Source organism: Capsicum annuum, unplaced genomic scaffold, assembly GCF_002878395.1.
Source record: "Capsicum annuum cultivar UCD-10X-F1 unplaced genomic scaffold, UCD10Xv1.1 ctg4906, whole genome shotgun sequence".
In the NCBI taxonomy this organism is placed as follows: domain Eukaryota; kingdom Viridiplantae; phylum Streptophyta; class Magnoliopsida; order Solanales; family Solanaceae; genus Capsicum; species Capsicum annuum.
Window position 1 is genome coordinate 382,013 of NW_025856816.1, and position 14,444 is coordinate 396,456.

The 14,444-nt window shown below is 37.7% G+C and overlaps 1 protein-coding gene and 1 long non-coding RNA gene across 4 annotated transcripts in view; both read left to right on the forward strand.

The window, feature by feature from the left end:
• The window catches only part of LOC124892629, a 60,708-nt gene extending 48,946 nt beyond the window's left edge, over positions 1 to 11,762 (forward strand). For 2 of the 3 annotated variants that reach the window (XR_007050349.1, XR_007050350.1), the window contains one exon: positions 10,971 to 11,762. This is a non-coding gene — a long non-coding RNA (uncharacterized LOC124892629). The remainder of the gene's footprint in view (positions 1 to 10,970) is intronic. The other variant, XR_007050348.1, reaches the window with a different exon arrangement.
• Positions 11,763 to 11,879: 117 nt separating this feature from the next.
• Positions 11,880 to 14,051, forward strand: LOC124892627 (uncharacterized mitochondrial protein AtMg00810-like). Its single transcript, XM_047403867.1, has 5 exons — positions 11,880 to 11,930; positions 11,979 to 12,035; positions 12,478 to 12,687; positions 13,133 to 13,228; positions 13,359 to 14,051. The coding sequence occupies exons 1-5, from the start codon at positions 11,880 to 11,882 to the stop codon at positions 14,049 to 14,051; spliced, it is 1,107 nt and encodes a 368-aa protein (XP_047259823.1).
• The last annotated feature ends 393 nt before the right edge of the window (positions 14,052 to 14,444 follow it).

Sequence of the window (14,444 nt, forward strand, 5' to 3'; positions counted from 1 at the left end):
GTATGATTAAAAAGCTTCAAATCATTCTAGTATGACATTGACTCAACTTATTGTGTAACACCCCAAGATCCTATCCCGAGATGTCACACGGTGCTTATGGCCTCAAAGGACCACAAGCTAACCCTTTACTGATATCTGTACCTGTACACTGCATAATATCAAAAATAAATATGAAAACTATCCATAAGGTTCAACACATCTAAGAATACCCATAATATAGAAAACTAAATACTAATACATCTGTCTGAAAAGCCTCTACACTGTCTAAACTATAGAGTTGATGGGACAGGTCCCCAACTAACTCCGTCAACTGAAAATAAACAAAGTCTGAAGCAATAATAATAAACTGTGATTCTTCCTTGAAAGAAGAGGACTCACTGCTACTGCTTCTAACTGGGACTGAACTGCTGAGGATACTCTGGATTCAGTGCCTCTGAACCTATGGTGTCAAATAAAACACCATAGCGCAAATGCGTCAGTACAGAAATGTACCGAGTATGTAGACGAGGTAGGCTAATGCAAGGGCTCATGCATGCACAATATCTAAAATGAATAATCATGAAAAATGTCGCATGAGAACACATACATGAATACACATACCATAAACACAATGATCGCAACTCTAGATACTGAAACTCGGATACAACTTTACTGCAGACTGAATTCACCACTGACACTGAGATACTAAATCACTGACTCGTCTGATACTGATAACTGAGAATCTAGATGTACTTACATCAAGGACTAAATTCTGAGCTTACTGCTTTCAACTGATAGAGTTAGAGATCAACTTTTCTAACAGATTATTCCGGAAACAATTATCAATGATAAGAAGTATGATTATATCTAAATCTGACAACAAAGATACTCAATAGAATCTGAGACTATAATCAAGCCTGTATGGCAGCATATCTCTAAATATGATATCAAATAACTGTATGTGAGACCAAGCCTATCTGTCAGGATGGTCAATGAATCAAGGGAACTATCTGAGTTCCTCATAGAAATAGATGATTGTATCTGACAATCCTAATTTCTGAAGATTTATATTAAAGCTGAGACTAATTCTGAAACTGAAACTATGGGAAATATTTACCTAATCGACATACCTCTACTATCTCTTAGGCGTCCAACCTCTACCCTCGGTTGGAAGGGTGCCAATACCGTGCCACGGGTAAAGACATTATCTCTTCTCTGGTCAATCTTCTCTGATGGATAACCCTTACCAGGCAGTCGACCTAAGGTAATAGAATAGTCGCATACTCTCTCTCTGGAGGTTACAGCCTTTCCTGATGGTGACTCCTGTATCCTACGCTAGCTATGAAGTTTCAGAGGTCAGGGACTGCTACTAACGACTCTGGCCTCTCTCTCTCGCTGATAGGGAGAGCCGTTATCCCTTCCCTCACTTGGTGCTAGTTTCTACTCCCAACTGAAAGACTCTGACTGTATTTTTAACTGAACACAACTGACTGAATATGATACTAATCATATTTATCAAAAGATCTGACTGAGTTATGCTGAGATCACTTAGTTTCGTATCTGACAAAAATGGAATTGAATCATGGTATCTGACTGACGATACAGAGCTTGAATAGATTATTTGAATCACTTCTAAGCTCAGAACTGAACACTTGAATACTATTAGATCTGAGATGATTGCAGAAATGAGGCAAGATTACTAGAGATACGGATATTATAGAGATAACTGAGATTACTACGATTACTTAGATCACAGAGCTTTCTTAAGTTCTACAACTGTCTGAGGATACAGAGTTCTATAGTTTACTGAGTTCTGAGAATCATGGCTCAACTAGATTTATCGATAAACTGACATGGCTCTAGACAACAGCTATATTGTTGGGCATAAATACCCCCAGGACTTGATAACATAAAAGTAAAACATAATCATTCTTAACTAGTCATCACCACAATCATCCATTCATCATCACAATTACTACAGAGTCACTTCAAGCATTTAGGAAACATGGACCTCTATTCATCATCACAATCACTAAAGAGTCCCTTCAAACCTTTAAGAATCATCAACATCAGTTCACCATCATATATTATCCTAGGGAATACATGCTATTAGATTATACCCCGGTCAACAAGGTCTTACATCAAGTACTTCATACTTATATCAGTCTTGACTCGTATTTGGGCATCACATGTTTTTGGGAAACTTTACACTATCATTTCATAACTTACTTGCTAACCACTTGGCTTGTATTAAAACCTTAGCATATATCAAAGAGAACTTACTTGGGGAATTTACCACTATCTTGTCTCAACTTACCCACTACGGTCTTTCAATAACCACTAGACATGTCCGGTTTTACACCTACTTGGGGATTTCATACTATCTTAACACCATTTATTCACTAAGGGATTTTATCAAACACTAAGCATGCATGGACTAGCTCACAACTTGGGGTTTCCTATTCATCATACTATAATGGCTTTTATACTTCACTTAAGCTTTTCATCCAACCAATGGGGAACATGCTCCGCCTATTCAACCATTTCTACACCCATTTGACATGGACACATCACATTGAATACCACATAAAGAAAATTCATCATAAAAATTACATGTATTCCACATTCAAGAGTCAAAGCACATAAATCTTGTAAACAAACATGAATCAAAACTCAACAACACATGGAACATCAATTTCAACTCACAAGAATCATTAAAATTGATAAACATAAATCTTTGAGATTTAGAAAAGGGTTACTTGAGCTTCTTGAATGAAAGGGACCCAAGAATTAACATCTACATACCTCGAGAAACTCTTTTCTTAAAGGCTCTTGGAAATATTTCTTGATTCCTCTTGATTCTCCCTTGATTTTTGGTTGAAGAAGAAAGGGGGATTTGATTTTTGGAAACCCTAGTTTCTTGGGTGGAAGGAAGAGAAAATAAGGCTCAAATCCCTTAAGTGGTTATTTATAGAGGTTGGGAATGAGTGGAAAAGACCAAAATGCCCCTTTAGAATTTGACTGAAAATTCCAATTTTACATGCTAGCGCGACGCGCCATAATCGCGCCAGCTTACTAGAAATTGGACAATTGGGAAATTGTAGGACGGTGCGAGGTAGTGGATCTCACTTTGCCAACTTGGTTACGAACTGGAACTATACCATGACACGGTGGAATCGCGGAGGTTCACTGAATTTTGACAATTGCCATTTTGGCTAGCTCCGTGACATGCTAAGGTGCCGGGTGGCACACTGTCTCACTAAAATAGCTCTAACTCTTCACCTGAGTGTATAATTTGGGCAAATTTAGTATCGATGGAAAACTTATTCAATGCTCTACATGACAAAAAGTAGAAATTAGGGAAATGCCACATGATTCAAAGTATTTTATACTTGGGAAGATATTTTTGAAACTTTATTACTCGGATTTCCACTTTACTGAATACGCTCTAAGGCTCAGACTGGAAGAGGACTTTGCGGGGTATTACATTATCTTCCCCTTGGGAATATTCATCCTCAAATGTTTCTTGATAGACTGAGAATACGGATCAATTGGACTTACTCAAGGAACGGGAACATCTCAGAACAGGACTACGCATCTAGAACGACTGACATACTGAGTTCCCATACTAGGCATGCATATCTGATGCATGGAATACTCGACTGAATCTACTCATAGCTGAATTCTCATAACATGCATGCATATCAGATGCATGGACTCATAACTGGGCTGATCTCATGAATACATGATTGAACACACGCTAACAAGCTGAACTCATTTCTACTGAATGTGCATATCTAATGCATGAATGTTTGGCTGAGCTTACTTTCGAAAGTACGACTGACAATGCAATGACAACTGATGCTAAACTCATAAAGAAAATATGAACATGTATCTAGATGAATCTAATGACATGCAAACATCGTAATACTATGGGGTATCTCCCCTTTGAGACTCTATGTCCCTCTAAATACACACTTTGCTGAAATACTAGGGCAGTACACGGGGCACCTATAGACTAGGTTATAATTGACCGACGGAGATCTAAAGCTCATGCATGACTCATGCTAACATGAGAGATAGGAATGGAAGCAACGGATCTAAAAATGAATGTCATAAAGACGAAGGGCTCATAACATACCCAGGTCTATTTCAGGGAGTCTCTTTGGATCAAGGCGAACCTGAAGCGCATAGAGTCTACACCTTTGAGTCAGCACTCTACATTATCGCATTCTATGGCCTGGCTCACCACACCCAAATCACACATCACTACTGGCTCTACACACACCTTGATGGTGTTTGCCACACTCTCCACAACGCGGATGGGTACAAACACCACTAGCACTACTCTGGGCTTTGGAGCTTGGCGCTCCCTTAAATCTGACACCCCCGAACACAGGTGTGGGTACACTAGCTGAGGATGGGGCTGGAACTAAAAATCTCCAACCATGCTGAGAACTACTACCACTATGGGACCCTGACTGTGAGAAACCACGACTACCTATCTTAGCTCTCTTGCTTACTCTCTCCCTTTCCTTCATCTTATCCACCTCAATCTGTTGTGCATGCATCATTAGCCTAGAAAAATCCATATCTCTATTGAGCATAGCATCTCTACACTCTTTCAACACATAACTCGATACCCCAGACAAAAACTTACTCATACTCGCTCTAGGGTCAGCTACTAGGTCGGGAGCATACTTAGCTAATTGGTTGAACTTAAGACAATACTCTTTCACGGTCATGGAACCTTACCTTAGATTCATGAACTCTTCTACTGTAGCCTCTCTCATCTCTAGCAGAAAGAATCTATCTAGAAAGGCACTCTAAAACTCTAACCAAGTCACAGAAGCTGCATTCACCCCTCTACTCTTTTTCCACATCACTACCCAATCATAAGCAACATCCTTCAACCTATAAGATGTTAACTCAAAACTCTTCTCCTCAAAAATATACATAATTTGGGTGATTTTCATCACCTCTTCTAGATAAAACTATGGATCTTCACCTACTACTGACCCAAAGAATTATGGCGGGTTCATTTTCATGAAATTTCTAACCCTGGCTGCGGCAGAATTCCCATCTTGCTGAGGTAGGACTGCATCCTAACGGTTACTCTGAACACTAGTCACAACTTAGGCTAGCACCTAAAAAGCTTCCCGAAACTCTACATGTGACACACTCTCATTCCCAAGATCTACTAGCTGAGAGGGCTAGTCATAAACCCCGTGGACAAAATCTTTGCAAAGAGGCATACTCTGTAATTAGAAAAAAAAAGTGGATTAGATTGAGATTCAACTTGAGCTCATGCTCACTTGCACGATCTGACTACTGAAAGAAGGGAAACTGCTCCTAAGAACATCCTGTAGCCTTTTGTACATAAACGTAGCGCGGTACACACTCATGAACAAGACTTTACTAGATGCGGCTTTTCAAACTCCCTAGGACACTCTTGAACCTTAGGCTCTAATAACAAGTTTGTAACACCCTGAGATCCCATCCCGAGACGTCACGTGGTGCTTATGACCCCGAAGGACCACAAGCTAACCCTTTACTGATATCTGTACCTGTACACTACATAATATCTAAAATAAATACGGAAACTAGACATAAGGTTCAACACATCTAAGAATACTTATAATACAGAAAACTAAATACTAATACATCCGTCTGAAAAGCCTCTAAATTATCTGAACTGTAGAGTTGATAGGATAGGTCCCCAACTAACTCCGTCAACTGAAAAATAAACAAAGTCTGAAGCAATAATAGTAAACTAAGACTCATCCTCAAAAGAAGAGGACTCACTGCTACTACTGCTAACTGGGACTGAACTGCTGAGGATACTCTAGATCCTGTGCCTCTGAACCTATAGTGTCAAATAAAACACCATAACGCAAATGCGTCAGTACAGGAATATACCGTGTATGTAGAGGTAGGCTAATGCAATGGCCCATGTATGCATAATATCTAAACTGAATAATCGTGAAAAATTTTGCATGAGAACACATACATGAATAAACAGACCATAAACACAATGATCGCAACTCTAGATACTAAAACTCGAATACCACTTTACTGCAGATTGAACTCACCACTGACACTGAGATACTGAATCACTGACTCATCTGATACTGATAACTAAGAATCTGGATGAACTTACATCAAGGACTGAATTCTGAGCTTACTGCTTTCAACTGATAGAGTTAGAGATCAACTTTTCTAACAGATTATTCTGGAAGCGATTATCAATTATAAGAAGTATGATTATATCTGAATCTGACAACAAAGATACTCAATAGAATCTGAGACTATAATCAAGCCTATCTGTGGCATATCTATGAATATAATATCAAATAATTATATATGAGACCAAGCCTATCTGTCGGGATAGTCCATAAATCAAGGGAACTATCTGAGCTCCTCATAGAAATAGATGACTGTATCTGACAGTCCTAATTTCTGAAGATTTATATTGAAGCTGAGACTGATTCTAAAACTGAAACTGTGGGAAGTAGTTATTTAACTGGCATGCCTCTACTATCTCTTATGGGTCCAACCTCGACCCCCAGTTGAGAGAGTGCCAATATCGTGCCATGGGTAAAGATATTATCTCTTCTCTGGTCAATCCTCTCTGATGGATGACCCTTACCAGATAGTCGACCTAAGATAATATAATAGTCGAATACTCTCTCTCTGGAGGTGACAGCCTTTTCTGATGGTGACTCCTATATCCTGTGCTGGCTACGCAGTTTTGGAGGTTAGGGATTTTTACTAACGACTTTGGCCTCTCTCTCTCGCTGACGGGAGGAGCCGCCATCCCTTCCCTCACTCGATTCTAGTTTCTACTCCCAGGTAAAATACTTTGACAAAATTTTTAACTGAACATAATTAAACTGAATCTTATACTAATCATGTTTATCAAAAGATCTGACTGAGTTATGCTGAGATCACTTAGTTCCGTATCTGACGGAAATTGAATTGAATCATGGTATCTGACTGATGATACAGAGCTTGAATAGATTATTCAAATCATTTTTGAGATCAGAACTGAACACTTGAATACTATTAGATCTGAGCTGATTGCAGGACTGAGGCTAGATTACTAGTGATACGAAAATTACAGAGATAATTAAGATTACTATGATTACTTAGATCATGGAGCTTTCTTAAGTTCTGCAACTGTCTGAGGATATAGAGTTCTATAGTTTACTAAGTTTTGAGAATCATGGCTCGACTGGATTTATCGAGAAACTGATGCGGCTCTAGACAATAGCTCTATTGTCAGGTATAAATACCCTCAGGAGTCGATAACATAAAAGTAGAACATAATCATTCTTAACTAGTCATCACCACAATCATCCATTCATCATCATAATTACTACAGAGTCACTTCAAGCATTAAGGAAACATGGACCTCTATTCATCATCACAATCACTAAAGAGTCCCTTCAAACCTTTAAGAATCATCAACATCGGTTCACCATCATATACTGTCCTAGGGAAGACATGCTATTAGATTATACCCTGATCAACAAGGTCTTACATCAAGTATTTCATACTTATATCAGTCTTGACTCGTATTTGGGTATCACATGTTTTTGGGAAACTTCACACTATCATTTCATAACTTACTTGCTAACCACTTGGCTTGTTTTAAAAGCTTAGCATATATCAAAGAGAACTTACTTGGGGAATTTACCACTATTTTGTCTCAACTTACTCACTACTGTCTTTCAACAACCACTAGACATGTCCGGTTTTACACTTACTTGAGGATTTCATACTATGTTAAAACCATTCATTCACTAAGGTATTTTATCAAACACTAAGTATGCATGGACTAGCTCACAACTTGGGGTTTCCTATTCATCATACTATAATGGATTTTATGCTTCACTTAAGCTTTTTATCTAACCTATGGGGAACATGCTCCGCTTATTCAACCATTTCTACACCCATTTGACATAGACACATCACATTGAATACCACATAAGGAAAATTCATCACAAAAATTTCATGGATTCCACATTCAAGAGTCAAAGCTCATAAATCTTGTAAAAAACATGAATCAAAACTCAACAAAACATGGAACATCAATTTCAACTCACAAGAATCATTAAAATTCATAAACATAAATCTTTGAGATTTAGAAAAGGGTTACTTGAGCTTCTTGGATGAAAGGGACCCAAGAATCAACATCTACATACCTCGAGAAACTCTTTTCTTAAAGGCTCTTGGAAAGATTTCTTAATTCCTCTTGATTCTCCCTTGATTTTTGGTTGAAGAAGAAAGAGGGATTTGATTATTAGAAACCCTAGTTTCTTGGGTGGAAGGAAGAGAAAATGAGGCTCAAAGCCCTTAAGTGGGTATTTATAGAGGTCGGGAATGAGTGGAAAATACCAAAATTCCCCTTTAGAATTTGACTGAAAAATCCCGATTTTACATGCTGGCGTGACGCGCCAGCTTACTGGAAATTTAACAATTAGGAAATTGTAGGACGGTGCGATGCGGTAGAGATCACTTTGCCAACTTGGTTGAGAACTAAAACTATACCGCGACGCAGTGGAATCGCGGTGGTTCACTAGAATTTCACAATTGTCATTTTGGCTAGCTCTGCGACGCGCTAAGTTGCCAGGTGGCACACTGTCTCACTAAAATGGCTTAACTCTTCAGCCGAGTGTCTGATTTGGGTGAATTTAGTATCGATGGAAAGCTTATTCAATGCTCTACATGAAAAAAAGTAGAAATTAGGGAAATTCCACACGATTCAAAGTATTTCATACTTGGCAAGATATTTCTAAATTTTTTAGACTCAGATTTCCACTTTACTGAATACGCTCTAAGGCTCAGACTGGAAGAGGAATTTGTGGGGTATTACACATTGCTTTAATTTTAAGCTAGATGGCATACCCGACATGGTCTAAAAATATCCCATAGGCTAAGCAGGGTCTAATATTGGCTCGTCGGTTAAGCTCTCAATCTGAGTTTGCTACAAGGATTGGAGTGTCTGGTCTGGTATACATCTTCATATATCAAGTATACAATGATCATCCATATTCAGTACAATATCAATCTCGCATCGAAAAACTCGATTTCGAGATATGAGTTATCTGAACTAGTGCCTTCTAGGTTAGACACCTAACTCTCTTTAAGCCCATATTTTAGCCTCTTAAAATATGTATACTTTCTCAAAACATGGTATGTAGTCTAAAAAGTCTGTAGTCTTGTCTTGTCTGAGTCTGTCGAAGAATTTGTCTAATTTGGTATCATCATACCAAGACTTGCAAATAGTATAAGCCATATCATATCATGTCATATAATTTCTACAACCCTTTATTTAAAAGCATGTTATTTGACAACCCAAAATGATTCAATTATCATATGAGGGTTCTTATTTCAAAAGCACATAAAAACTTATGCAAAACACTCTCCTTTTTGAGACTTTAACATAGGGTGGACATCATTTTCATAAATTATATGCTATTCTTTCATTTAACACAAAAAGGCATTTATCAATAAGAAACACCTTCTGAACACATGAAAAAGGACAATGCATAGTTGATAAAGAGGCATTTAAAGCCCAAGTTTATCATCATTCATTAAACAACCCCCAACACTAGTCAATAAATAAATTTCATGATCGAAAGAGGAGATTTATAGTTCATGCTCTCAAATCCACTTCTAAATCCATAATACATGCACATATTCCATATTTATTTGAGAATCCACAACCATTCTTAAATACATGATTCTTATCATAAAACAGGGTGTAACTTTCTACTCCGATATTGGATTAAGGTGAAGTTGGAGCCGTTGAAAAGAAGATTCAAAGATATCTCACTTGGTATATATTAGGACATATAACTCATTATATTATAGGAGTAATGATCATTTGGAGTTGACCCAAGTAGGGACGTCCACTAAAACTCAATCGGCAGAAAAGTTCTCAACTCGTCTTTAAGTTATGAGATTTTTATAACCTCAATTCATATCCAAAGATGTTCCCACACTATAGAATTGATCATCATACTTATATTTACATAGAATCATTGGGTTCCGATCTACACATGTAGGAACGATGGTTCAAATTCTAGCTAAAAAATTTAGGGTGTCACAGGTATTTACATGGAGCATGAACTTAGTACGTAAAGATCTGTTGAGTAGTATAATTTATTATTCTAATGCACATATTGTGTAGATAGATTTTAAGGAAAGGTTTGATAGAATGAATGAATCTTGAGTGTTTGTTCTGCATAGGGAAATTATTACTCTTACTCAGGGTACTTTGTCTATTTCTGATTACTTTTCTCGCATGAGAACTCTATGGGATGAATTTAATGAACTTATGCACTCTCCCAGATGTAATTGCTCTGAATCTATGAGATATGCTCAGTATTTTGAGTATCAGCGAATTCGGTAATTTCTTATGGGGCTCAATGAGTCATACTTCTAGTGTTGAGGTCAAATTTTATTGATGACACCTATTCCTTCCATTAATAAGGTGTACTCCATGATTGTAGATCATGAGAGTCAAAGCATCATAGCTAGTGGCTCTTTCATTAGTCAAGTAACTAACACTTTAGAAGCAATAACTTTTTTCACTCACAAATCAAGAAACAAGGGTATAGGAGTGTATTTGGGACCTGGTGGTTCAAGTAGTAGCTATTCAGCAAATAATATGAAACCTGTGGGTAGTTATGTAGGGAGATTATCTACATCCAATTACAGAAGTACTTCACAAAAAAGGATTTTAGTTGTGTGTGAGTTCTGTGGTTATAATGGTCACACAAGGGAGCAGTGTTTCAAGCTCATTAGCTATCCCACATACTAGCCTAAATCTATGAAGAAGGGAGTAGGTCAGTATGCACATCAAGTAGGGAATGTTTCTCCTTCTATTAGTCATGATCATGGCTACTTTATAGACTCAACTTTCACTAGCGACAGACTCTTTCAATCTAGCTAGTCAACTCATGTTCCACATTTTACACCAGACCAATACAATCAGATTGTAATGCTGCTTAACAAAGGGAAAGATGAGAAGGATTCCACCCTACCTGCAGCAAATGCAGGTATCATGATAGCTTCAACTATTACTTCTGTAAGTTATAGTTGGATTATCGACATTGGTGCTACTAATCATATGGTTTCTAACCCTTATTTTTTGCATGGTCATGAAGTATCTCACTCTTTACAGAATAAGGTGTACCTTTCTATAGTTAGTGAGGTTGCAGTGTCTCACAAAGGTACTTCTTTGTGCTAAATAATTCCTCAATTTCTGATGTTCTATAGTTGTCTGAGTTTAAATATTATCTTTTATCTGTATCAAAGCTGACTAGGGAATTACTGTGTTCAGTGGGATTCTTTCCTTCTTTCCTGACTTCTCAATATTCCAGGATCTCTATACTAGTATGGTGCTGGGATTGGTAGAGAAGATCAGGGTCAATATATTCTCAAAAGAAGTTCTATTCCCCAAAGTTGTGTAAATAAATATGCTTATACTGTGTAGTTGTCCTCCATGTCCAGTGTCCTTTGGCACAAAAAAAAATGGGACATGCTCCTATTGAAGTGCTCAAGAAACATACAGCACTAAGCCATCTGAAGGATAAAGATCATGTGTGTAGTTTGTGTCCCCTTGCTAAACATGCCAAGCTAAATTTTCAGTCTAGCATTTCTATATCCAAGGCTCCTTTTGCTCTAGTACATTTTGATATATGGTGTCCTTATAGAGTACCTACCTACAATAACAAAAGGTTTTTTTGTTACTATAGTGGATGATTACTCTATATTTACTTGGTTGTTCCTTGTTCAATTCAAGTTTGAGGTAATAGTGGTATTGAAAGATTTTTTGACTAGGGTGCACAATTTGTTCTCTACATCTATAGAAGTACTAAGAATTGATAATGGATGTGAAATTTTCAGTGATGAATTCAAATCTCTTATGTATACTCTTGGTATATTGGATCAAACTTCCTGTGTTTATACTCTTCAATAAAATGTAGTGGAAAGAAAACATAGAACTCTCTTGGGAGTTGCAAGATCTCTCAGGTTTCAAGCAGGTATAGAATGGAGTAGTGGAAATAAAACATAGAACTATCGTGGTGAGTTGTAAGACCTCTCAGGTTTCAAGCAGGTATTCCTCTCAGGTTTTGGGGTTGTATGTATTGACACTGCCGTGTATTTGCTTAATAGAATACCCTCCAAAATCCTTTATTAGAAATCTCCCTATGAGATGCTGCATCAGCATTCTCCCTATTTTTATCTCATGTGAGAGTGTTTCAATGCCTTGTCTATGCATCTAGCACTTATGGTTCAAACAAATGTGCAGCTAAAGCAATACCTAGTGTGTTCATGGGATATTTCTCTACTCGGAAAAGTCATAGGCTATATGATCTTCACATAAAGTCCTTTTTCACTTGTCAAAATGTAGTTTTCCATGAGTCTGTATTTCGCTTTCTCCATGCTCACTCTATTGGTTCTCCTCTCTTTTCTGTTCTACAGTTATCTTCTGTTGAGAATACTCCACCTTCTCTTTCTTTTCCCTCTTTACCTCCTAAGCAGGGGCATGGACTTGGTTCTTCTTCAATCTCACATCCTCCTAATTCTTCGTCCTTACCTCCTGTTAATCATTCCTCTACTCTCTTAGATCCTACAACTACTCCTATGCTCAGAAAATCCACTAGAACCAGAAATCCTCCCATCCGGATGCATGTTTTTATTAATTTTAAACTTGTTTCAACTTAACAGTGCATATATCCCATATCTTCTTATGTGACTTATTCTCTATTACCCCCTTGTTATAATCATGCTCCCTTTGTATATTCATCTATCCCTGAACCATCTTCATTTCTTGAGGCTTCCAAAGACCCCCTTTGAATTGAATCTATGAAGTTGGAGATTGCCGCACTTGAAGAAAACAACACCTAGTCCATTATGGATCTACCTCCTGGTAAGGTGCAATTGGTTATAGATGGGTATATAAGGTTAAATATAAAGCTTCTAGGGAAGTAAAGAGGATAAGGATACACTAGTAGCCAGGGCCTATAGTTAACAGACTGGTATGGATTATTTAGACACACTTTCATCTACTGCTAAGATGGCAACTGTCAGATCCCTCATTTCACTTGTTTCTTCTAGACAGTGTTTAATCTTTCAGATTGATGTCCACAATGCTTTCCACAATAGATATATCTTAGAAGAGGTGTACCTGCATATTCCTGAAGGTTTTTGCAGACAGGGGGAAACTCAAAAGGTTCGCATATTACACTAGTCCATATATGGCTTGAAACAAGCCCCTAGACATGGAACAAGAAACTAACTGATGCTCTTTCATAAATGGGGTTTTATTCAAAGTGAACTTTGATTACTCTTTGTTCACTAAGAAGCCAGGTGATGAAATAGTGGTCATTCTTGTTTATGTGGATGATCTATTGGTTACTGGGAACAATCTCACGTTGATAAATCAAGCCAGAGCAGACCTACAACACAAGTTTAAAATGAAGGACCTTGGAGACTTGAAGTTTTTCTTAGGGATAGACATAGCCAGGTCCAAAGAAGGAATAGTGTTAAGTCAACGAAAATATGCTCTTGAAATTATTCCCGAGGCTGGCTTGAGTGGAGCAAAACCTCCTGGTACTCCACTTAAAGTAAACCAGAAGTTAACTTCAGCGGAATATGATGATCACATCTCCTATGGAACAATAGATGGTGATGCAATTCTTAAGGATCCAGCAGCTTATCAAAGATTAATAGGGAGGTTACCATATCGCGCCGTGAGCAGGCCAAACCTGTCATTTGCGGTACAGGTGCTAAGTCAATATATGCATTGTCCAAAGACCAAACATATAGAAGCTGCTCTAAGGGTTGTGAGATACATAAAAGCTAGTCCTAGTCTGGGATTGTTTATGCATGCAGAAACTACAAACAAGCTAACAACTTTCTGTGATTCCGATTGGGGTGCTTGTCTACAAACAAAGAAGTTAGTTGCAGGATATGTGGTAAAGTTTGGAGATGCTCTGATCTCTTCGAAGTTAAAGAAACAAGAGATAGTGTCCAGAAGTTCTGCAGGAGTATAGCTACATGCAGTGCAGAAATTACATTGTTTCTTAATTTATTTCAAGAATTAGGAGTTCAAATCAAACAACCTGTAGACTTAATGTGTGATAACAAGGCAGTAATACAAATTGCAGCAAATCCTATATTTCATGAGAGGACAAAACATATTGACATAGATTTTCACTTTGTGAGGTAAAGAATTAACTAGAACATGATCAAGACTAATCATGTGACTTCAGAAGAACAACTTGCAGACGTTCTCACAAAAGCCTTGGAAAAAAATCAACAAAACTACTTGCTGAATAAGCTAGGAATGAAGAACCTCTTCAAGTCAACTTCTTCAAGCCCTCACCTTGAAGGGGGGTGTTGAGCTGAAGGAAGTAATGATCAAGTTGATGGAAGTTAGAGGTTGC